At 33.9% G+C, this 24,894-nt stretch overlaps 1 protein-coding gene across 3 annotated transcripts in view; it reads left to right on the top strand.

Moving 5' to 3' along the window:
• Positions 1–24,894, top strand: part of ZFR (zinc finger RNA binding protein) — a 74,128-nt gene that overhangs the window by 5,534 nt on the left and 43,700 nt on the right. For 2 of the 3 annotated variants that reach the window (XR_004316251.1, XM_032470637.1), the window contains exons 3-7: positions 10,602–10,625; positions 12,119–12,401; positions 13,902–14,046; positions 16,108–16,326; positions 22,236–22,483. Coding sequence is in view for 2 of the 3 variants with exons in the window: in XM_032470637.1 (XP_032326528.1) it covers positions 10,602–10,625; positions 12,119–12,401; positions 13,902–14,046; positions 16,108–16,326; positions 22,236–22,483 (919 nt within the window). In the remaining variant the exon portion in view is untranslated. The remainder of the gene's footprint in view (positions 1–10,601; positions 10,626–12,118; positions 12,402–13,901; positions 14,047–16,107; positions 16,327–22,235; positions 22,484–24,894) is intronic. The other variant, XM_032470642.1, reaches the window with a different exon arrangement.

Here is a 24,894-nt window from a genome sequence, read left to right as displayed (position 1 = left end):
AGCAATGTTGAGTTAGATTATTAAATTTGAAACAATTCTTTATGTATAGCCACAAAACTTACTAAGTACGTAGGAATAAAACTGATGAGATATGCAAAACACTTTAAGGAAGAAATATAACGGGCTATAAAGACCGTAAAAGAAGACAAATAAATGAAGGTGGGCTGTGTTCATGGAGTGGAAAAAAATCAATACTATCAAGTTACCAGTTTTCTCCTAGGTAATCTATGTATTTAATGTAATTCCAATAAAAATCTCAGCAGGCTTTTGGGGGTAACTTGGTAAAGGAATTCTAATGTTGATAGTGAAAAAAGTATTTGTCCAAAAGTAATTGCAACAGTCTTGTAAGATATCATAAGGAAGGTCTTGTATTAGCAGGTACCAAAACTTTATTAAACAGGAAAATGTGTTGTTGGTAGAGGGATAGACAAATAGATCATTGGCTTAAAATAGGTATCCCAGAAATAAAGGTATGTTTATGGGCAGTTGGATTAGAATATATAGCTGTTTAAGTAGAGGTATTTGTCAAAAAAAAAAAAAAACCAAACAAATCAACCAGTGAATATTCAGAAATACACTATCAGGATAATCAGAAGACAGTCCTTGGGCTTATAAGTGTAGTAATTCACAAAGTATGTTAGAATTAGATAAAAGATGAGGAGTGCACCTACTACTGTGCTTGTCCATATATTGTCCTTGGCATCACTCTTATTAGAATTAGAGTCATTGTTCTGAGTATGACATTTCTTAGTGTTTTATGAAAGCAATGCAGCTCTTAGTTCATCCTTACTAAGAGCAAATTAATAAAGAACATGGGGCTTTTTTTGGTTTTAATATTCCTCTGCTTGTGTAATATGTATCTTAAAACACATTTGTTGGAAATAACTGAAATAATATTTAATGAATACCTACAGTATGCATAGTCCCTGCTCTCATAGTCCCCTACACTTCTAGGGGATGAGAGTAGGGGCAGAAAAACCTACAAGGAACTATGCCATGATAATTATAACTGAGTTTTAATGAAATGCTAAAATGAGGACTTGGAGGATTCTGACTATGGAGTCTGAGGTAGGCTTCATGGTCTTCATCTCTCGTTTTTTTTTTTTGGTTTTTTTTTAATTTTATTAGGCTTCATGGTCTTTAATTCTGAAAATCAAGAGAAGGTAATTTTAGACAAAAAAATATTTTAAGCCAAGACAGTAATGAATGAATTGCTTGATATGATTGATGGTGGGTTCTGAAGTCAGGCTACATGAGCTGAATCCTGGCTCCCTCTACTACTTGCCATGTGACTTTAGGCAGTCTTTTGGTACTTAAGTTTCTTTGTCTATAAACTAGATACCTCATAGGATTGAAACTTTTAAAAAAATCTCTGTTGAAGTATAGTATATATAAAAAGAACTGCACGTACAAGAGTGTAGCTTGATGAAACGCCATAAACTGAGTACACCTGTATAACCAGCACCCAGGTCAAAAAAACAGAACTTTGTCAGCATCCCAGTAGGCCTCTCCATGCTCCATTGTGCTTTGAGAATTCAATGAGATAATATTTTTAAAGTGCTCAGAACAGTCCCTGGCATACAGGTGTTACATTGCCATCAATATTAGCTGTTACATTCAGTAGCATTTGGAAATGGAACTCAAAAAGGGATCAGGATTGTAGTGTAAATCTGGATGTCATCAATGTGCTGGTGATCCACCATTATAGCTGTGAGTTTGGATGAAAGCAGAGAAGGTACAGTGCCTGGCATACATCATTTAGTGAACATTGTTTTGAATGAATGAAAGGAAAATAGGAAGAATAGAGCTATAGTTACAAATTTGGAGACCATCTGTGTTTAAGGTAGAGCCAGTGAAAGAAACATCCTGGGCAGGGGTTTGGGGAATGGGCAGAAAGCTGGGAGCATGTTGTGCCATAAAAACCAAAAGAAGATAGGCCAGATAAAGGTTTAATAGTTACCAAATCATTGTTATAATTTTAATGGACAACCAAGGAATCTGATCATTTGGAGCTACAGAAAGACTAGCATAAAATTTTGCAAAAAATAGGTTTTGTAGTCTAATTTTGTATTCAAGTAAATTCTTGCAGATCCTAAAGATTAAGTGGGCTTAATGTATTTGGAAGCACTGTGTTTGGAGGTCAATTGAATGAAAATAAAATTTTTAATTCATTTTTTAGTTCTGGGAAGAGATATATAAAATGCATTATATTGGTATAGTAGTCAGCATTAAATGGGCAGAGAAGTTCCTTGAAAAGAGATTTAAAGAAGTCTGACACTCTTGATAGAAAAAACAGTAAGAAAGGCTTTTAAACAAAACACATAGATGAGGGCAAATAATGTGATTTATGAAGATGGGCTTATTGCTTCTCTCAGTCCATACCATCCCAAACCTTTTTTTTTTTTTTTTTTTTTACTATTAGAATGGTTACTATAAAATGTAAATTTAATCACAATACTTTTCTGCTTAAAATCCTTCATTTGCTATCCATTACTTTCAGAATATCTGGTTATGCTAACTTTATATTTAGAGAATTTGGGGATCTTATTGTACAGGCTTATAATTTCTTATCCACATTTATGAAATCCAAAAACTTCTGTAAACACTGCTAGTAAGTTTGTAAAAAAAAAAAAAAAAAACTTGACAGTAAAAACTAAGTCGGGGGGAGGCTGTTTTTAGTTCTTTTTTCATCGCAGTGTCAACATTCATACCTTCCTGGAAGAAGTGTTAATGTGTTTGTGATATAATGAAGGATATGTTCCTCTTGAGTACGGAAAGCTATAGAGCACTTTGGTTTAATTAATTTATGGTGTCCATCAGCTTTAATTGTACCCAGTAATTTGTTTCTTTTTTGAGTAATTCTATTTACAGGTAGTTACAAAGATTGATAACTGCATTGTTTTTTTTTCTTAGAGGTCTTCCAAATAAAATGGCTTTTTTTTTTTAATGGAATGAAATTTATTTTATCTTGAAATTACCACGTGGAACCACTTGATCTTTTTTCTAAGTCTGAGATTTAGAGTATGGAATCTTAGGGATCTCAGTGATCTTATGTTTCTGTATCTTAAAACATTTTGCTGTTTCATCAACCTAGGGATTATTTCCTTTTTATTCATCACTTACTCCCAACTATGCTAAAAAGACCAAGACAGTAGGAAAATGGTGTTGGAATCACCTAGGAGGATGGTACAATAATGAAAATAACTAGAGGATATTGCATTGCCCAAAGTATTGCATCATCTTTCAAGGAGGTATGAAAGAAAGGAGGGACACTACATTTAATAGTTTGCTCTTAGTTTTCCTTCAACACAGTAGAGGAGTCAAAATTATTCATTCCTCATTCATACTGGCAAAGAAAAGAAAGTTAACACAAGAAGATATTTGACAATTATTAGATAAATAAGATGAATGCAAAAACAGCACCACTCTAGACAAATGATAATGGTGGAATTGATTGTGTAAGCAAAATCTCAGACTGAGTCTTCAAATACAGTGTCCTAGATTAATTTTTTCAAACTGAAGAATCAATGAGTGAACAACATACTTCTAAGGATATAAAAGGAAATAAGGTATTCTTACCTAGTTAATAGGAAGGACTTCATTATGTAATAGTCTGTGACAAAATCCAGAACATCTCATTTTGCTAGAAGTATATATATAGCAGAATTCTTTCATTTTTTTGTGATGTTTGTGCAATAAAATTTACTCAGTATGATTCATTAGTGGACAGATGTTTAAGACAGATATAAATACAGAGGTAACTGGAAAGAAATAGATGGTGTAGAAATTAAAACATTCATTAGATCATTCTAAAACAAAAAAATTGATAGTTTGGCAATTAATAGAACAAAGATGACCATCTCTCTTCAACAAAATATGAGCCATCAAATGTTTCAAAACTTTTTAAGCATTGCAGTTTGACAATTCAGGTGTAGGAAGAAGAACCAGAAGTAATGATGAGTTATTAGAGAAGTATTTGAAATGTGAAATCAGCAGTTATGTGATGGACATATTCCAGGTTCATGCATGAAAGTTGGTGAGAACATGATCCATTTTGTGTGTATCTGGAATAAAAGTTTTGGTTTTACTATATCTTAATTCTTATTTAAAAATTTCTCATACTTGTTTTTTTATCAATCCCTTATTCTTACATAAATTGTAAGATGACTTCAAAAATACAGAAAATGTAAAAGATCTAATGGACCCAAATGATAAATGATAATGGCTATTTCTCTTGGCATATTGAGTGTGAAAGGTCCCAAGAAAACTGTTAACAGTTTTCATGTGGCATTTAACCACTCCCCTCCCTGTAGTCTACCAGTCTAGTGAGTTGATACAAATTGTAGGATTGGTTATTTTATTCTAGTTTTTGAGAAGAAATTGAGGCTTGAATTTAAACACCTAAAATTCTATAATGATGCAGTTATTGTTTTAATAGCATTGTGAGAAATGGGAGCATGACATTTTTACAATATCAAGTATACAGAATACTTAAAGGTGGTTTGTCTTTGGGGTGATTTCTGTGAGGAAGTTTAATTTTGCATCATTTTCAACATAACGTATTAAGTCTAATTTAAAGAAGTTAAATTTGTTAGTAATTTTGTAGATATGTAAAGTGCTATAATTTGACCTAGAAATATCCAACGGTGTTGAGCATTAAATTTGGCTTAATGGAAAGTTCAAATTGTTTTGTGTGCCAGGAGAAAGAAAGAAAAAAAAGTTTTATCTGTCAATTACTTCACCATTTTATCTAAAATGGAAACAAATGCACACATACACAGTATGTTTTCTAAGGGAAAAAAGCACATCTAATGTAAGTGACAGAAGCTGTGTACATTTTTTGGATTGAGACTTTTCCCTCATTCCCTTTTCAAGGTCAGAAAGTAAACATTCTGCATCTGTCCTATAGTGATTCCTCTGGAAATTTAGCATGAATATTTCATTTAGACTAACATTAATCATTATCTTTACTCTCCTGAACAGTACCAGAACTTAAAATGCTTTAACTTTGATTAGTCCCCTCATGATTTTTGTACTATTGTTGTACTATATGTTAGATTTTTTTAACCCCACAATCATTGTTGAACACGATTATTATTTAATATAGCCAGTGATTATTTAAATTTGCCTTTATGTTTAACCACTTTTTTTTTTGCTTAACATTCATTCATTCTGAGATCATTTTCATTCTTCCTAAAGTAAATCTTTGAGAATGTTCTTTAATGTGGATCTACTAATTAATAGCAGTTTTATGCTTGTTTTAATCTCCAGATATCTTCAATTCACCCTTCTTGTTATTGAGAAGTCATCACTTGGTCTCTGTAGGGAATTTTTTTCCTCAAGCTGCTTGTATTTCTGTCTTTGGTGTTTACAGTTTCACTTAGAATCATCTTGGTGAGAATTCCTTATTTAATCCTACCTAGTTGGGGTTTGTCAGGGCTCCTGGATCTGAAGATAGTTATGTTTCATTAGTTCTGGAAAATCTCAGACATTCTATTTAAGTGTTTCCTTTCTCCCATTCTTTTTCTTCATTTGCAACTCCAGTGAGTTTTAAGTTACCATTTTTTATTCTTTCCTCCTGGTCTTTTAATCTCTTTAGTATCGTTCATGTCTTTGTGTGCATTCTGGGTAATTTTTATAGTAATACCTTTCTTGAGTTTCTGATTATAATTTTTATATGTTGTATTTCATTTCTGGAAGTTCTGTTTGGCTCTTTTAAAAATTCATCTGGTTACTGGTTGTTTTTGATTGTTTAGTCTTTGGTCTTGGTTTTGATTATCTCTTACTTTAAGTGTACTTATTTTATATTTTGTATCCAATTATTCTAAAATTTGTAGTCTTTAAAATTTTTTTTTTAATTCTGCAAACCTTTGCTCATAGTAACTTCTGTCCTTATGGGTTTTATTGTGATTTTTTATTGAGCTCTCCTGTTTCTTAGAACATTGTAGCATTTCAAGAGGTGTGTGCATTTTGGGATACCTGGAAGCATCAGCCCAGAAATGTAATAAATTACTTAGCTTGGTGTTTTCCTGGTCAGAAAATGTGAATACCAGAGCCCAAGCTAGGAGAATGCTGGCTTGTGGTTAAAAATTGAGGGGAGACTTCTCTCCTTTACCCAGAGCCAAGGCTGAGACAGTAAGATTTCCTTACAGTTCTTCCTTAAAGGGGGAAGTGAGCTTTTTCCTAATTCACCTTCTGTTGGTTTCTTGTGGAAGTTCCAAAGTTCTAAGCCATTGCTTCCCAATGCCTTTCATGTCTCTGCTAACACAGAAAATGATATTTGTAGAGCAGCACACTGGATAAACTAGGAGATTTGGAGCCCTAGATAAGAATACTACAGCTGTAGGCAACAGACTTGGGGCTCTGGTCATTCATGCACTGCTCATTTTACCTGAGAACAAATACTGTTCTCTATTACAAGATAGGAGGAGACATTTTGCTTAAAGGTATAATAAGTAAAGAGCAGGAAAATGAATGGTTAATACCATCACAGACTCTAAGTTAATGCTCTGTATCATAAAATGGTCATTCTCAAACTTTGGTTTGAGGCCCTCCTAATCTCTAATTGCTGAAAACCCCAAAGAACTTTTGTTTATGTGGGTTGTATTAGTATTTACCATACAAGAAAATTTTAAAATATTTATTAAACATTTTAAAAATAGCAGTAAAACCACAAGCTAACCAAAAATATCCTTATGAAAAAATAACTATATTCCTATCCCTCAAAAAATAGATAAGAAGCACTGTTTTACATTTCTGCAAACTTTATGGTATCTCAGTTAAAATGATTGGATTCTCAGATCTGCTTCTGCATTCAGTCTGCTGCAGTACATTGTATAGATATAAAGTATATAAAGGCAATCTATAATTAATAAAAAAGGGAGAACCAACTTTCTGGACCCTCTGAAAGGATCTTCAGGGACCCTTAGCGGTCCTTGGATCACATTTTGAGAACCATTGTTATATAGAAATTACAAGAGGTATAGAAATGTTTTCCCTGTTACCAGACGTCACATACATAGACAAGCCGTTTGTACACGTAAGTTATTTTGATTTCAGTTTGGTAGTGTAACGTAAAGCCAAGTCATATTGATGAAATTTGAAAGCACTTGAGGATGGGTGTAGAGTTGGGTATAGGTTAGGATTAAGGCCAGAAATGTAGAAATTAGAGTCGAGTTGGAATAACTAGAAAGGAGTATTTAAAATTTGGAGTTGGTTTATTAGTCATTCAGGTTGCCAGGCTGAGAATTCTGGTATCTTTATGCTTCCCCTCCCAACACCCCAGTAATGCATGATTTAATTTAATTTAAAATTGTGTAGAAGGGCTTAATGAAAACAGCATTCCCTTATTTTCCTTCTTGTCTCCTAATTCTGCTTCCTAGAGATCCCCAACCTTTAATGCATTTTGGTTTTATTTCTAAGCCCCGTATCACTAAATAATATGCTTCTTTTTTATGTACTAATTTATCAACTTTATGCATTATATTTTGATTTCTTACAGTCATGGTTAAGATTTAACCATGCTTTTCATTTTTCCTCTCATGCTTTTCATTTTTCCTCCCAAATTCGGTGATATGACTGTCTCTGTTCCTTCATACAATATACTCCAATTCTAGTTATAGCAAAGGTAGGCAGTATCTCTAAGAATTTTAAAACTCTTGTGCTTCACTTTCTGTCTTCATCCCATCCCCCAACTTAGCTATAGTTTTCCTTGTGATAACATTTACATCATGTTCTGTAATCATAGTTTATCTTCTGTGATTTAGGTTAATTCTAAAATTTTAAAGCAAAAACTTATTTCATCATTATGACTGTAAATAGTTTTTACTGTGGAGCCAAGTGCTGTTCTGTGATTCTAATTCCTAATGCATTCCATTTTTACAACCTGGTATCACTTAATAGAGAATCTTTCTAGGCTGAAGTTCAAATGGATTTTTCCTTTTTTACACTGTACTAATTGCTCAGCTGTGATCGTGTCTTTCCTAAAGAAGTTTCAGTATTTCCTGAAGTCTTTTCATTACCTTTTTATTTTTTATTTTTTCCCCAAGTCTTGTTGATGCCTTGATTGTATGAGATTTCCCCAGGCTCCTGGTCTGCTATGTATTGTCCAGTCCTCTGTTTTTCTGGACATCTTTCTCCTGGAGATTTCTATCCATTCTTTGATTCCAACCTCATAAATCCATTTCCTTTCTGCGCCTGCTGCATGGCTGCTGACCTGGGTTTCTCTTAGGTTTGAATCCACTGTTTGCAGGATTTCTTTCTTGGTTTATTTTTTGCTGAAGTACATCTTCATGTAGCTTCCTAAGAAAAGGTATTTGGTAGGTAAACTCCTTAAACCTTGAATGTCAAAAAAAAAAAAAAGTTTCTTCTGCTTTAATAGTTTAGCTGGGTACAGAATTCTATATTAATCATTTTCCCTTGAATTTTGAAAACTTTAGTGTTGTCCAGCCACTAGTGTTATCAATAAGCCTGGATTTTCATTTAGTTGTATGTAGGTGACCTGTTTTTCTTCTCTCTGGAGATTTAAAGGGTTTTTCTGTCTTGAGGTGTTGTGAAATGCCGTGTGTCTCTAGGTGGTATTCTTTCATTCTGTTTTGTACTCTGTAGACCCTTTGAATTTGAAAATATGTGCCTCCCATCAAGAGTGGGAAATTTTATTTCTTAATTGCTTCCATCTGCTTTTTTCCTTGTCTCTAGAGTTCCTTCTTGTTATTCAACCTCCTATATTTGTTCTCTCTTTTCTTTTATAGTTTTCATGCCTTTAACTTGTCTATGTCCCTCAACTTTATCTCCTAACTAGTGTAAAAGTTCTTGTTTTATGGATACAAATTCAAGTTTTTGAAAATTCTTATCTGTTGCTTTGAGATACCCATTTCCCCTAGGGTCATTCTTACTTCTTTTGCACTTTATAATAAGCTTTCTTCAAATATCTGGTGATTTTGGTTGGGTGTTTATTTTGTTAAGACTTCTGGCTGGCTTCATTTTTTAGTAATCAGGTGGGGAGCTGACCATTATTAACCTTCTCAAGTCCAGAAATAGAAAGGGTATTTTTACTCTTTAATATTAGTAATTTCCTAAATACTTTTTCTTTTCCCCCCAAGAGAAATACCCTTCCATTTTATGTCTGATTGTTTCTTAAACTTTCATGCACTTGCTGTTTTTATATGTTTGTTTCGTGATTTATTATCTAGTTTGTCCCAGTTTAAAACTGACCAAGGCTGTTATTATATCTAAATAAAAGCTTCTGCTTTACTAGTTGCTTAGTAAATGCAAAATCTCATATTTCACAAATGTATTTTTATGGCATAAGATTTGGGTTTTTATTTTTTGTCATGTTTTACTTAAGAAAGTATTTAAAGACAGTTAAGTCTTACATTTTATGTAGGGGTATAATTTACCACCTTTTATTCTAACACTTCAGACTAGCCAAAAGCCTTGATTTGAACTATTTCAAATTAAAACTAATTTTACGTAAACTAAATTGAATTTGATTTGACCTGAATTTTTAAAAATTAGTTTACTTACTTAGATTAGCTACTTGATCTTTAATTGAATTGATATGGTTCAGTCTGCTCGTCTACATCATGTAAAAGGCAGTTTTTCTAAGGAAATTTGAAATTGGAAGAGACTTTTCTAGATGGGTCTAAGATAACAAACCAGAGAATCTTTATTCTGAACATCAGTTCGCTGCTCTAGCCCTTGACCACCTGGGAATTGGGACTGGATCATTATTTTTCATGATGCTTTGGCAGAGGATGTGGTTCCAGCCCAGATGATGGGTAGGGAGCTTGCTATTCAGAGGAGAGTTAGGTTAAGCAGCCCTACAGATGTATATGGTAATTACTAAATGCACTGACATCTTTTTTATATAGTTCCTAGGGTGTGTGACTATAAAATTTATTGTTCAAACTAAGACATGTAAGAAAGAGAAAATACTATTAATTATGCTGGGATAGTAGACATAAACCAGAGCACAAGATCCTTCCTGAATCACATAGATTTTTAAGGATCAGAGGCAGCATAAGTCAATTTGCCTGCCTAGTGTAGTTGACATTCCTATCTCATTCCCACCTTTGCTTTTTATCCTATAGGACACATTTGGGATACCAAGAAATGTGAACAGATATTTGATAAAGAATAGTGGGATCAGTGGAAACAGTATAGGAATTCAAGACTGTCTGAATTATTATGTAACCAAAACCCCTTCTTATGCAGCGCAGTCTGGGTGTGTGAAATCATACCAGTAAATGTTGAATACAAGTTTTGCAGAACTGGTGTATTTATATTTTAAACATAATTCTATTTCTCAGTTCTAGGAATTTTGAAGAAACGATATTGGAATTTTTCTTAAGAATGTGGAATTATCCATAGAAAATGTCAGTCCCCAACCAATTTCCCACTATTACAATTTAAACTTCCCTTTTCCTGTCTTATAATTGGCATATATATAGAAATTGTTAGCTAATTTTACAATCAAAATGTGGGAAACCTCATCCAAATAGAAATTATAAGAGTTTCTTTGGACTCTGTTCTAAGTTTTTGTTTTTTTTTCTTTTTCATATTGGGCTGAAATCTGCCACCCCTCCATCCATTGGTTCTAGTTCTGTTCTCTGGAGCAGCATGGAGTAAGTCTCTTCTATTAGAAGGCAGCTATCATATCTTCCAAAGTCGCCTTTTCTAGACTCAATGTCCCCAGGTCCTCTACTTTTTATATGAAATCATAGCCATACTTACAAGCTTCATATTGATTCCCTTTGAACACATCTTAATTATCAGTGTTTCATAATACAGTTGAAATATGATGGCCCCAAATTTCAATTCTGTGCCCCCTTTTTTATGGTATTGTGCATACCAGTGAAGAATACCCTGTACTATAACCCATGAATCAGACACTCTGGTTTATTAATGCAGCTTCAGCTTATGTCAGGAATTTTTTTTCTTAGCTATTCTTAACCGTTGGCTCATATTAAAACTTATGGTCAGCTAAAACCTGTCCACTAAATAACTGTTGGGGCTCTCCTTTTTTTAGAAGGCATTTCTGCCTTAGTAATACAGCTTTAGCAAGTGATTGTGAGTGTATTACTCAGAAAACCTGAGTTCTAAAACAACAAAGTCATTTTCATATGCTAACATCTGTGGGCCTGGTTTTATGTGACATAAGCTCTCCATTTAGAAATTAAACATTATTCTAAGAGCTTTAGCTGAAAATTCCATTTGATTCATAGTTTTGGAGAATATTTTTGTTTCTTTGAGGTTTAAATGGTTATGAGAGCAAAGCATCTGACTTAGGTCTCCTTTTGCAACATGTGCTACATTTTTAAGAGAAAAATAAATGTGTATAATGAAGTGCTGCCTATAACCTGGAAAATATGTCTAAAATAATAGATATTCCATTGTAAATTCTGTATCCTAGAGGAGGATTTCTCAACCTTAGCACTGTTGACATTCTTTGGATAATTCTTTGTTGTGGATAGCTGTCCTTTGTAGGATATATAACAGTATCACTGGCCTCTACCCACTGAATACCAGTAGCACACATCACCACCTCCTCCTCTGCAGTTTGACCATCAAAAGTATCTCCAGACATGGCCAAACGTCTCCTGGAGGGCAGAATCTCCCCTAGTTGAGAACCACCGCCTTAGAGCATCAGAAGTATTTCTTAAGTCATCTGGATAATAGTTTCTACCTTAAATGGTTTCCATAACTAGAGTTAGAATACAATATTTTTCTTAATATGATTTCTTTGTATAGGTTTTTTAAGACAATGGAACATAATAAAGAACTTTACATACAACAAATACTTTTTAAAATTCCTAGTTTGATCAATTTTTTCTTTTCTTCCTAATCTACTTCTTATCCCAGTTTGTCATGCCTACTTTGTGATATGATCTTTGATCTGAAACATAATATGTGTGACTAATTCACTGAGATTAAGGAATGAAAAATTATACAACATTAAAGATAGGCTATTGATTAGGTGGTTTATTAAGCTCAAATACCTGTTCTTTTGTAGTCTGTGATTAAATTGCTGGAAAATGTGCTTTTGATTTAAGTTGACTAAACTCCTAGATTTTAAAATTAAATTGTGTTATGTTTACTCTTCTACTCCACAATATAGCCAGCAGCCAGCCTCGGGTGTAGCCTACTCTCATCCAACTACAGTTGCTAGCTACACTGTCCATCAGGCTCCAGTAGCTGCTCACACAGTTACTGCTGCCTATGCACCAGCAGCCGCCACAGTTGCAGTTGCCAGGCCTGCTCCAGTAGCTGTTGCAGCTGCTGCAACAGCTGCTGCTTATGGAGGTTACCCCACTGCACACACAGCAACCGACTATGGTTATACCCAGAGGCAACAAGAAGCACCTCCACCACCACCCCCAGCTACTACACAGAACTACCAGGTAAGGAAACTACTGCTTTCAATAGCCTTGTCATACAGGCTTCAGTGGCCTCAGTATTTGATATAATGTTCAAACCAATACTTTTCAAACTTAGATCTTCCAAAGTAGACCTCTAATGATAGAGAAAAGTGAATGTGTATTCCTAGTTAATTTGGGGGCATACTCCAAGCATTGTTTCCTTGCGGTGAATTTTATATTAACAATCCCCTAGTCTATTTTATATCTATGTTTGTTTTAATTTTTTAAAAAATACATTAATTACTGGTTAAATATTTTAATTGTATCCCAAGTTTTTGAGAAAAATTAAGACATGGGATCTCCTGCCCCTCTTTTGTATTCTAGCATTATTTTATCCACTTGTGACACCCGTATGTCTCCTATGTTAAGAACCGTGAGCCTATGGGGACAAATTACTTGCAGGTTTCTTGATGCTTATCTTGATGCTTATCTGTTGACTACATGTACCTTCTTCCCCTCAAGATTTTCTTTCTTAGTATGTAGCAAATCTATCCTGCTCTTAATTCATCTGATTGCTTCTTATTAGGTTTACGGGGATGTAAAGATCTGATTCTCTTTATAATAATATAATTCTCTTTATGTCTACTATGACACTGAATTACTACTTACTTACTTATTTAAATTTGGTCCTAATTCCTTTAGCCCATTTTTTTGTTTGTTTGCTTTTAGGATCAGGTTTTTAAACTTTGGTTCTTCTGGCTTTGCCTGATTTTTTAATTTTCTTTCTAAAGTATAAGGATTTAAGTAAGAAGTTGCTATATGAATCAACAATATTAATATTTTCTGTTAATATTTAGCAAGTTACTAAACTCGGAATTCCTTTGACATGTGTGATTGTTTTCATTATGTCCAGAGACAGAATAATAAATTCCATTGTTTTTAATAGAGTGTATGAAGCCCATCATTTTCTGGGCCCTGTGTACTTCTTCAGCTTTTCCACTGCATACCTTTCCACCCCTCCTCACTATATGCAGTGCCAAAATTCACCCAGCTCACCTTGATCTTCATTGCCTTGGAGATTTATATATAGCGTTTCTTTCTCCTGGAACCTCTGTTGCCTTTCCTCCACTTAGGAGCTCCTAGTCATCATTATGTTAATGAATAGTAGTAAATAAGGAAGAATGAAGAGAAAGCTGGAGCAGTCACAAAGCTTAGAACACCCAGGTGTTCTTTACTGTGGGATCCCTCTTTAAGGCAAATCTGCCATGCATTTTTTAATAAAATTAATTTTTTTAATGCTTATTTTTAAATATTTCAGTGATTTTTCTGATCATAAAAGTTAAGCATGCTTCTCGAAACGATTTTGTCCTTATTCAGTGAAGTCCAAAATGATTCCCATTTGTATCGAATTGGACTCTTCCATCTACCTTCATATATATCAGTTAGGTTTTTGTTCTCCTTTATTGCATTTTTTATGTAATGAAAATGGTTTTTTTTTTTCCTGCCGTCTCACTCACAGAAATTTTCTTTCTCTTTATTTAGGACTCATACTCATATGTAAGATCCACAGCTCCTGCTGTCGCTTATGATAGTAAGCAGTACTACCAGCAACCAACAGCAACTGCTGCTGCTGTAGCTGCTGCCGCCCAGCCCCAGCCTTCTGTTGCCGAGACCTACTATCAGACAGGTGGGTCATATTAAAAACACACTTTCATTGTACACTATTGAAACGTATTATTCAAGGTGTTTTTAAACAGCGATACGCTTTTGAATCCATCTAAATTCATTGTCTTATGTTACCTTAAGAGGCAGGTTATAGCCATATTCTTCTCTTTCTCAGCAGGAATGCCTTTGAATCCCAAAGAAATAAGACCACGGAGGCAATTCATAATCATGCCCTTCTCTCCTGGAAATGTATTTCATTTCTGGTTTTTATTATAGTTCTTTTCCTGCTGAAATAAACTGTACAGAAGAAGTTGCGGCAATAACTTCTGGCTGTCTTCTCTTTGCCAGAAATTATCAGAATACCTGCTGACTGCCTTTAACTAGTGGAGACCCTAGAGTGGTCTCCGTTTTGTGAGCTTATATTTTTAATTCATCTTTCTCTCATTTGTAATGACAGCTGGTTCTGTTACCAGCAACAGATATGACAGTATATATTGATGGTTCAAATGTAGGTGGTGGTTTGTTTGCAAATAAGCCTACATATTTGTAATCTTTAAAAGATGGATTTTTTTCCATAAGAGATTTAATTGCAGACTTTTAAAACAAAGCTCTCTGAATTCTGAAAAGTAGAAATCTTTAATTATTTTTAAAAGATCATGAGAGTGTGCATAGAGCCTTGAATTATGAAAGAGAATTGGTTTCTAGCTCTGACATTACCACTAACATGGACAAGTGGTTTTTACCTTATTTCATTTCTGTTCTTTTATTTGTGAATGGGGTAGTTGACTTAGGTTTTTCTAGGGTACTTTTAATTTGGGGAGGGTGATTAGGTTTATTTATTTATTTTTAGAGGAGGTACTGGGGATTGAACCCACAACCTCATGCATGCTAAGCATGCATCCTACCATTCGAGCTATACCCTCCCCCTTTACGATACTTTTAGTAATAAGATTTTATGAGTTCCTTGAAAAGGGTTTTAAAATATTTTGAATTATAATGACCTTGACTTTTTTTTTATAGTCTCTTTCTTAATTTGTGGGTATAGTGATCTCTAATGAACTTCCTGATTGATTACCAGGGTTAGATAGATTGTGCTTAACAGTACTGAGTTACCTGAGTCAGAAGACCTTGATGTAGTCTAAGCTCTGATACTGACCATGTGACTTTTGTAAATCATTTAGCTCTTGGACATTAGGTTTTTCTTGTAAAATGTTGTCCTCATCTATATGTTGTGTGGATCAAACTTCATACTATATGTAGATAAAAGTTTTTTAATCTCTTTAAGTGCTATTTATTTAAGGTACCTTTATTTAACTAGGCATAAAATGAATTTGGCCCCTGCTATTGAGACCTTTGTCAGAAAATTACATTTGTATGCTTCAGTGATCATCAATAAGGGATTAATTTTTAATTTAGTGATAATAAGGCTCATAAGATTCTTAAAGTATACCTTTGTTTTGAATATGGTGAAAGGCAGCAGAAAGTTTATCAGAGACATTACTGGTATCCACTTAAGAACAGCTGAACTCAAGCTGTTGACATTTGAAGAATTAAGTCAGTAGCACCTTGAGGGTAGTAATTAGATTGAAGTTACTACGGGTAAATCAGTGAACTGCAGTGAATGACACATGGACAAGTTCTGTGTAATTAAACATTGAAAACATTACTGTGTCTTGAATTATACTCTGAGACTCTCTCCTGGTCACAATATTAAGCATAACTCTCAAGTAGACCGACGACTGACTAGCCCAAATACACACACACACGCCCCTTTCCTAAAAACTTTCTTAATAACATGTTTTAAGTAGTACTGGTATTTCAATTAGTGGTAAATTTTTGACATTGAGCCATTTTGGAAATGTGTAAAAACCGTCTAAGAAGGGGTAGTAAATGGATTTATATAGATGTTATATTTTATTCATTTGCTAATAAAAATTTTACCCCTTTTACCAAGAAGAAATTGCTAGCATAAAATTTACGGTTAATGATGTTTACATTTATTTTTCTAATTTTCAAGGATATTGATAACAGTAACAATAGAGGTTCACCCTTCTAATTTTCTGATGTCTCTTTCCCAATTTAGCCCCTAAAGCAGGTTATAGCCAAGGTGCAACTCAGTATACACAAGCCCAGCAAACTCGACAAGTGACAGCCATAAAACCAGCCACACCAAGTCCAGCTACCACTACTTTCTCTATTTATCCTGTATCCTCCACCGTACAGCCAGTAGCAGCTGCAGCTACTGTGGTGCCATCCTATACCCAGAGTGCTACTTATAGTACCACGGCAGTTACTTATTCTGGTAAGGCGGATAAACTATTTAAATGAGTAAGCAAATTAGAAAGAGATGCACCAAGAAACTGTCTTGATTTTTTCTGGAGTGATCTTGCTCCCAGTAGCCAGAACTGAAATGATTGATAGTTTAATACAAGTATATGTGCATAATGTGACAAGTGAACCATATTCTAAGTTGTGTGCTTTTTTTTTTTTTTTTTCTTTTAAAGGCAGGAAATTTTAGCAGAATGTAAAATGCCCTTTGGGCATTTGAAAGCTTGGGCCTAGCATTGCCATTAGAGAAAATAACACCTAGTATTTTACAGGGTCATTTCCTATCTGACTTTTCCAAGTGGATTTGAAAAATCAAGGTTAACTTCAGGAAACACCTCTAACAAATTGTTTACATTGTTTATTTCAGCCCTCAAGGAGCTATTTCTTCATATTTATTTATCAAGAAGATATTGGGTGGCCTTTATAAACATCTGTAAAATGATGGTTATATAACACACATCTCTTGGAAGGACAGAATAGCTTTATTTTCCCTAAATAATTTTATATATTTTTCATGGAGAAGAATAATCAGTCACTAAAACTGTGTTGCTGTGCTCACTGCTCTTCCTAATTTCCACTGGAAGTACTTTATAGCATTGCAGTGATAAAAACCACATACTACTTTTTTGAAGACACTTAGCCTTGTACTACTGTACGGTTTGTTGTTGTTTTGCATTTTATTTATTCCTTAAGACAGTGTGTCTTGTTCCACAGAGGATTTAAGGTGACTTAGGCAATTTCAGTTTTTACCTCTTGATGTTTTGTAGTGTCTTGGATATTAGAAGTCTAGCTACTGAATTTTAAAAATATTTTTTTATTTCTCAGAGGTTTGTTTTTGTTTGTTTGTTTGTTTTTTGTCTCTTACCCTGTATCACATGCTGTACTGTATGCTAGGGTACAATGTTGAATCAGGCAGGCATGGAATGTTTGGAATTAGCAGTTTGTTGTGGCTGAAATGCAGGATATATAGGGTAAATATCAGAAGAGGCTGGAAATGTCAGTGTGGAAAGCCTTAGGATCTGCTGTGGTGTCTGTCTGTGTCTTGTGGGCAGACAGGATGCCAAAGAGATCTCAAGAAAGGGAGCAATGAATGCAGGTTTGTAAGTTAAGACAACCACGTGAAAATGAGCTGGAGTCAGATGTTATTATTCCTACATCTGTCATTCAGATTGCCTAGGTACAGCTTTTTTGCCCCTATCTGATTAACTGGTTACAGCTGTAAACAGAATTATTTCAATGAAATCTGATTGGGCACTTTAAAATAAAAAAAGTCTACATTATCTTTAACAACATAAGGAGTATGGTAATATCCTTTCTTGTTCCTTGTTTCTCTTTTACATGTACTCTTTTTATGTGTCTCTGTCCCTTGCCCTTTGTCTCTCAGTTGCTTGACTATACCTTACACAGAATGAAAATAATTATTTTTATTTACTGCTTTATTACATGAGTAATAAATAATTTTGACTCAAAACTATAGATTAAAAAAGGAGAAAAAATTAAATTACTGGACATCTACCCTCCAAACACTAACTACTATTAACATTTTAGTACATGTCTTTCTATACTTTTCTTCCATGGGAATATGCATATATAAACATCATGATTTCTTTATAAAATTGGATTTGTCTTCTATGTTCTATTGTGTAAACTGCTTTCTTCATTGTGGATGCCTTTTCTTGTCACTAAGTGTAGAGATACACCATTCCTTAGTTCATGTTTTTCCCAACTTTAGAAAATTTTAGTTCTGCAGAAAAGTTGAAAAAAAAATAGTACAACAAATGTCTATAATACCATTTACCTAGATTTACCAATTATTATTTTGTCACATTCACTTTGCTCTCTTAAAACATTTTCAAATGATTCAGCAGTGTAATAAGTTGCAGGTGACATGGTGCTTTGCCTGGAATTCTTCCACATGTATTTCCTAAGAATCGAGACATTCTTTTATATAGCTACAATGCAAATATCATAAAAAGGAATTGGACATGGATATTATCTAATAAGTTTCTCCAGTTCACAAATGTCTCTTATGGCTGGGCTTTCTGTGTGGTTGGTATATTTGTGTTTGGTGCTTTGTTTTAAATTCGGGATCCAGTCAAGGATTATTGGTTGTATTTGGTTGTTAGTTTCAGTTTCCTTTAATGTAGAATAACCCTATTTTTATCTTGTGTCTCATGGTCTTCATGTTTTTGAAATGTTCGGTCCAGTTGAGTTGTAGAATATCCTACAATCTGGATTTATCTGATTTCTTTGTTTAGATTCTGGCAGCTTTTTAATTAATAAAACAGCTTTGTAAACATTCCATTTCATCACATTGGGTGCACATAACAGATGCAGTTTATTCCTTATTGATGATGCCAAGTATAATCACTGATTAAAGTGGTAACTAACAGATTTTTCCATTGTAAAGATAGCTTTTTACATTTGTAATTAACCAAGTAATCTGTGGGCCTGTTACCCAACCACCTTTCTCTCCGTGGTGTTTGATCCTTTGAAAAACTCAGTAACTGAATAAAGTTCTACAATGGTGAATGCAAAATCCTTTTACTAAGAGTCAGTGTAAAAGGATTTGGATTGTTAGGTGATCTTCCCTAAAGAAGAATCCCCTTACTTCTTTTTTTAGTATTAGTATGGGCTCCTTTTTTATTCAGTCTAATATAACCCATTGCTTTCATTTTTCTTTTTGAGATACACAGTGTCCCAAATTTAGCCACTGGGATCCTTTTCAAGCCAGCTCTGGGTCTTTTGAACTTGGCTTCATTAGTTTCTGAGTACTTCTTTCCGTTCCTGTAAAATGACATGTTGCTCTCTCTGATTCACCATTGTATCCCTAGTGCCCAGCATAACATTTGACATAGGGTAAGAGATTAAAAAAATCTCTGAGAAATGAAAAAAGATTTTAAACTCAGTAGCTAGACCTCTAACACCCAAGCTACAGCAAAACATCAAGAAGTAAGAACTGAAATTGTCCATAACACCTCAAATCCTCCATGGAACAAAACATAATTAAGGAATAAATAAAATGCAGAACAATAACAAACCATACACTTCTAGCCTTTCCTGCCCTGGACTCACAATCAGCCAGGTCACAAAGGAGCCATGATTCCCTGTATGGAAGTGCTATTTAGAAACCAAGATCTGTGCTTAGAAAAACATAGTTTTTAATGACTACATACTGTTTTACTGTGTATTTTAAAGTTTCTATTTTAGGACATTTATTTTCATATTAAGGAAAAACTAAAAACAACACTGAGTAAGATAATCCTTTTATGTGAAGATTTGTGTATTTGCCAGTTGTTTCCCTAGGATGAATTCCTAAATTTGAAACTGTTTTATCAAAGAGTATGCATTTTTTTTTAAATATGTGATGCACAATATGAAATTGCCATTCAGAGAGATCATTGTTAGGGCTTTTGAGTTCTATATCTGCAGTTTTATATCAGCTACAGCTTGAGTAGGCTATTCTTTTTATCTCATTGAGTTCTAGAGTTTTGGTACCTATTAAATGGTGACTTGTGGCATGATTTACTGCAAAAATGATAGTTTTTGTTTGGGATATCGTACCTTTAAAAATGATATTTCAACTGTTACAATTAACTAATTTATATGTAATAAAAATAGTTTTTAAGTGAAACTGTTGTAGCATTCAAAAATTGAACTTTTACTTCATTTAGAGACACAACCTTATGTTTATTTTCCCATAATGCTATACAAAAAAATATGTTTGCTAGTAGTCATAGGAGATTTAAAGGTGTTCCTTAGCAGAGTTCTAGAACTTTCAGCCTACCTTCCAGTTTATGCTGTGATTTTTCAAAAAATAAATAGTAAGCTATAAATAAGCTTACCTTTTATTAGTTTTAGACTATGTGTATGCAAGTGAAGGTTATTATGTACATATTAGCTTAACGTGGTGATTTCTATTGCTTGAATAACTGTTTAAAGGACCTTACAATCTCTTAGCCTCAGTTTTCTCACCTGTAAAATAAGTGTAGTAATACCTGCAGAATCTATTTTATAGATCTATCCTGAGACTTCACTGTATCTGGAACCACTGCCTCTCATAGTGTAGATTCTCAATTTTTAAAAAACCTAGAAGTCCTGATTGTCCAGTCTAGTAGGATGCTGCCCCTTATTCTGCTCTATTTTCTTGCCATGTAATTCATAAAGATAAATATAAGAGGCATGCTTATAATTCCTACAACAACTAGTCATTTGGAAAAGTTCAGTTAATGGAGATTTCATGTAAAAACTGTGGTCCTGACCAGTAATAATCCACAAGTAGCTTTGGTATTTTTTAAATTGGCCAATTTTACAGTGTTCAAAGAGCAAAATTTAAACTGTGTGTGTTTCTGCCTGTAAATTTGAAAGCATTTGGCTGTGAGCTTAATTATATTCTTTTATCACATTCTTCAGTAATAGAGGACACTGGTAGTAATGACAAGTAAAGAGTTCAGTGATCTGTAGAATTTTTGTTTTAACCAATTATATCCATTGTTTTCTAATTTTTAAAAATCTGGTCATATGTTTATTATTGATATGTTTACTTGTTTCTTCCTATTTTCATTTTTAGATATTTTCTTCTCTTCCTACATTTTCTATATTCGTATCTTCATGAGCATTTTTATAATTTAATAACCTGACATAAAAATCTAGGAAGGCTTTTCATGAAAATTGCCCAACTACTCTCTTGAATATGTCCAGTTTCAGACCCTTAAGATATATTGGAATCAGTGGGTCATAAGTCTTTACTTTTCAGTATAGTAGTCTAATTTGAGATATCAAGAAGTTAAGTTTTTCTTAAGTAGTTCTTCTGTGCCATCGTGGCAACTAGGAATCCCACTCTTGAGCCTTACTTGACTCTTTCCCCACTCATTCCACTTTAGAGAAAAAGGATGATAATTAGGGAGTCCAGCAAATTTCCAGAGATCTTAGTTCAGAAGGCAGTAAGTTTTCCAGTATTGAGGTAGGCTAAATCAGCAACTTTGTCAAATATAAAGCTTTTTTAGATTTTTAAATAGATTTTTATAGATTTTTAAATCTATAAACCACTGAACATAAACAGTATGTGTATATTATGTCAATAACTAGCTTAATGTGCTTGTTCATCAAAGACTTTGAACAGTGGAAATGGATAGAATCCATACATTTGATCAGAAAATTCAGTGCTTTTTTCTCTTTTGGAAAATGAGAACCAGTATATTTGGTTTTTTATTCCAGAATCTTTTATTTGATGTTCTGTTCATTCATCTGAATTCCAACCTCACATCGTAGACTTCTACTAAACTTTATTCACTTTGCCTCTTCAAACAGCTTCTGTCAGCTCCTTGCTTTTATTGGTTGTACAACCCATCAGTCAGTTACTGGGATTCAAAGTCTTGGTGTCACCTTGTGTGTTTTCCTCTTTCATATCTTTTATCCTGTAAGCCACCAAACATGTAAAAGCTTACATTCATGACTTTTTTTTTTTTTCCTATCTAGTAACCTAATTCAAACTCTTCCTCAAAGCCAACACTTCCCAAATGGTATTCAGAGGAATTCTACTTGGGGAAATATAACAGGTTGTGTAGTCAACCATATATGTTTATCAGACACCCTGTCACATTCCTCCACTGAACTATAGCCTTTCGTGAAAACAAGGACCAAATCTTATGCTTTATATCCTCACCACATCTGGCACGTATTGAGTAAACACTTTGTTGATTGATGTAGAAGGAAGATAAATGAGATTTTTTTTTCCTAGGTTTTGTGAGATATACTTTATTTGTCAGTATGGTCATGTAAAGCTGTCTTCATTAGCAGAATTTATTGAGTTTAAATTCAAAACATTTATCTTGGCCTCTTAACAGTTATGTAACATAATCTTTGTTTGATTTTATTTGTAAGGTACGTCTTATTCAGGTTATGAAGCAGCAGTCTATTCGGCTGCGTCCTCCTACTACCAACAGCAGCAGCAGCAACAGAAGCAGGCAGCGGCGGCGGCTGCGGCCGCTGCTGCAACAGCTGCCTGGACAGGGACCACCTTTACTAAAAAAGCACCATTCCAAAATAAACAACTGAAACCAAAACAGCCTCCCAAACCACCCCAAATTCACTATTGTGATGTCTGTAAGATCAGCTGTGCTGGACCACAGGTACTTACGTTGTATGTTTAACCATAAGTCTTATGTGATTATTTTCGATAATTATGTATGGTTAATATTCTAACTCTAAAGCCTACAAAGAAGGCTTACATTTTCTCTCCTGTTAGCTTTTAGTTAACCCATACTTCACTAAATGGTCTTTTTTTTTTTTTAAAGGTGTTTGTATTGAGAGGTAAGAATTCTATTAAGACAAATACTATAAAAATGATTATAATTGTAAATGAAAAATGGACCAATTGAGCTTTTTTTCAGGAAGGATACTTAGATCTTTAAATAAAACTTTAAAGTTAGCTTAAAAGTTTTATATTCAATTTAGTTGGGATTTGAGAGTAAGATTGAATTTTTATTTCTTTTTTGGCACCTCTTACTTGCTTTTGTAAAGCCTTTATGCAAAATTCTTCAGCTTAAGACAATTGGTTACTGATTTTCTTAGCTCTTCTTCCGGATCCGTTTTGAGTGTATGAATAGAATTTTTACAGGCAAAAAGGAAAGACTGTAGAGATAATTCAATTTACATACTTGCATTAAAGATGACAGGGTTCTGTCAAATGTATTATTTTTTGGAGCCTATAAACAAGAGAAGAAAATTGTCTTGCTGGAATATTAAAAATCCCCAAAAGAAGTTATTTTAATCTATAATTTTAGAATAAAATTTCTAATGAGACAATTTTGTATATGCTTTATAGAATGTTACTTATTTCTGTATAATCTCCTCCATGAAGGTACAGAGACTTTGAGAGCAAGAAAGGTGTAAGGAAGTGTCTTTTTCAAAAATGTCAACTAAAGAAGCATGCAGAACCTTTTTATTCCTTTATTTTTTTATTTTGTTTTTTGCTGGTTGCTACACCTTAAAATAAGTGATTTAGGGAAGAGTCTGTTTATAAAATCCAGTGAGTTCAACTTCCATCCCATCTTTGTTAATAATTTCTCTAAGAGTGTCTAGTTTTTATATAAAATTTTGATAGGCAGTTTGGCGGATAAAAGGCGTATTATTTGAAAAGATCAGATTTTTACCCTGTAGTAGTTTCTTCCAGTTATATCTGTCTCCCACCCCTGCCCAACTTGTGTACATTCTTTTTAATTTACTAGATAAGTTTTGTTTCCTTTTAATACTGAATTTTGGGGGTATTTTGAATTAGCAGCATTCCCCAAGTTACACTATGTTAGGGAATATTTTAATGTATGTGGCTAGTAATATAAAACCTTTTTTCCTATTTTGAGTATGATGGAAAACACTTTCATTTTGATTACATGATTGAGGGAGAGAAGACTGGTTAGGAATGTTTGCAGCAACCCAGGATTAAACATGAAAGAGAACAAGGATGTTAGTTTTAGTATATACTACTGAGTAATGACTGGTTAGAGGAGATGATGAGTAGCAAATACAGACCTTAAAAGACTTACTGAAAATGTGGTACCCATATAAATGGACAGAACATGCCTCTAGGGTTAACAGCAGCATTTAAAATGAGTATATTGGCTGACCATTAATTTGGGGGAGCTGGATGGTTACACAAGAACAGGCCAAGGGTACTTTTACAAGTCACAGGCAGTGCCTTAAGGGGTTAATGAGCCTCAGAGAAAAATATTGTGAGGTGGTGAGTTACAGTCTAGGCGTAGGCATAAGGAGGGAGAGTAAGTTGGTTCAGATAATGAGGGGCCATGGTTCCAGTCCTGTCTCAGCCAGACTTGTGGCCATGGGCAAGCTGGATACCTTAACTTCTCTGGGCTTTTGTTTCCTCATTTCTGTGATAAGGACTTGTCCTAAATAATCGAGGCTCAGACTGCTTCATGGAGCCACTTTAGGCTGCTGCAGATAATGAGAGGAGAATCAAATGGCTAGGTCTTAGATCTTCTTTTGTTTCAAAAAACAGAGTAACTCTACTAGTACATAAAATTTCATTTGGAGAAAGGATTCTCTTGTTTAAAATTTAGAAAATCATTGTTTTAGGTACTCTCTAAAGTCCTGCTCTGAAATTCTGTGCTAATCATGTCTGTCTTAAAAACAATTTTTAAAATAATATATGAAAGAGTAACTGTCTGGCCCCACTCAAGAAAAAACAAACTCCCCAGCAGTCCTTAACCTCCTCCCTTTTTAATAAAGCTGCCTTTTTCAATTGTCTGTATCCAAGACAGTTTTTAATTTCACTATTTTGATGGCTAGTATTGTAATAATACTATTTTTCCTTGCAGAGATACACAGTTTCGCTCACAGAAAAAAAAAGTGACAATGAGTATATGTATGTTCATGTATAACTGAAAAATTGTGCTCTGCACTGGAATTTGACACATTGTAAAATGACTATTACTCAATGAAAAAAATGCTAAAAAAAAAAAAAAAGATACACAATTTTGGCTATTAAATATTTTAAATGGGCTTTTGTCCAGCGTGACATGGATTC

This window comes from Camelus ferus, chromosome 3, assembly GCF_009834535.1.
Source record: "Camelus ferus isolate YT-003-E chromosome 3, BCGSAC_Cfer_1.0, whole genome shotgun sequence".
Lineage (NCBI taxonomy): Eukaryota > Metazoa > Chordata > Mammalia > Artiodactyla > Camelidae > Camelus > Camelus ferus.
The sequence above is the reverse complement of the archived record's forward strand: the minus strand, read 5'-3'. Positions and strand labels throughout refer to the sequence as shown.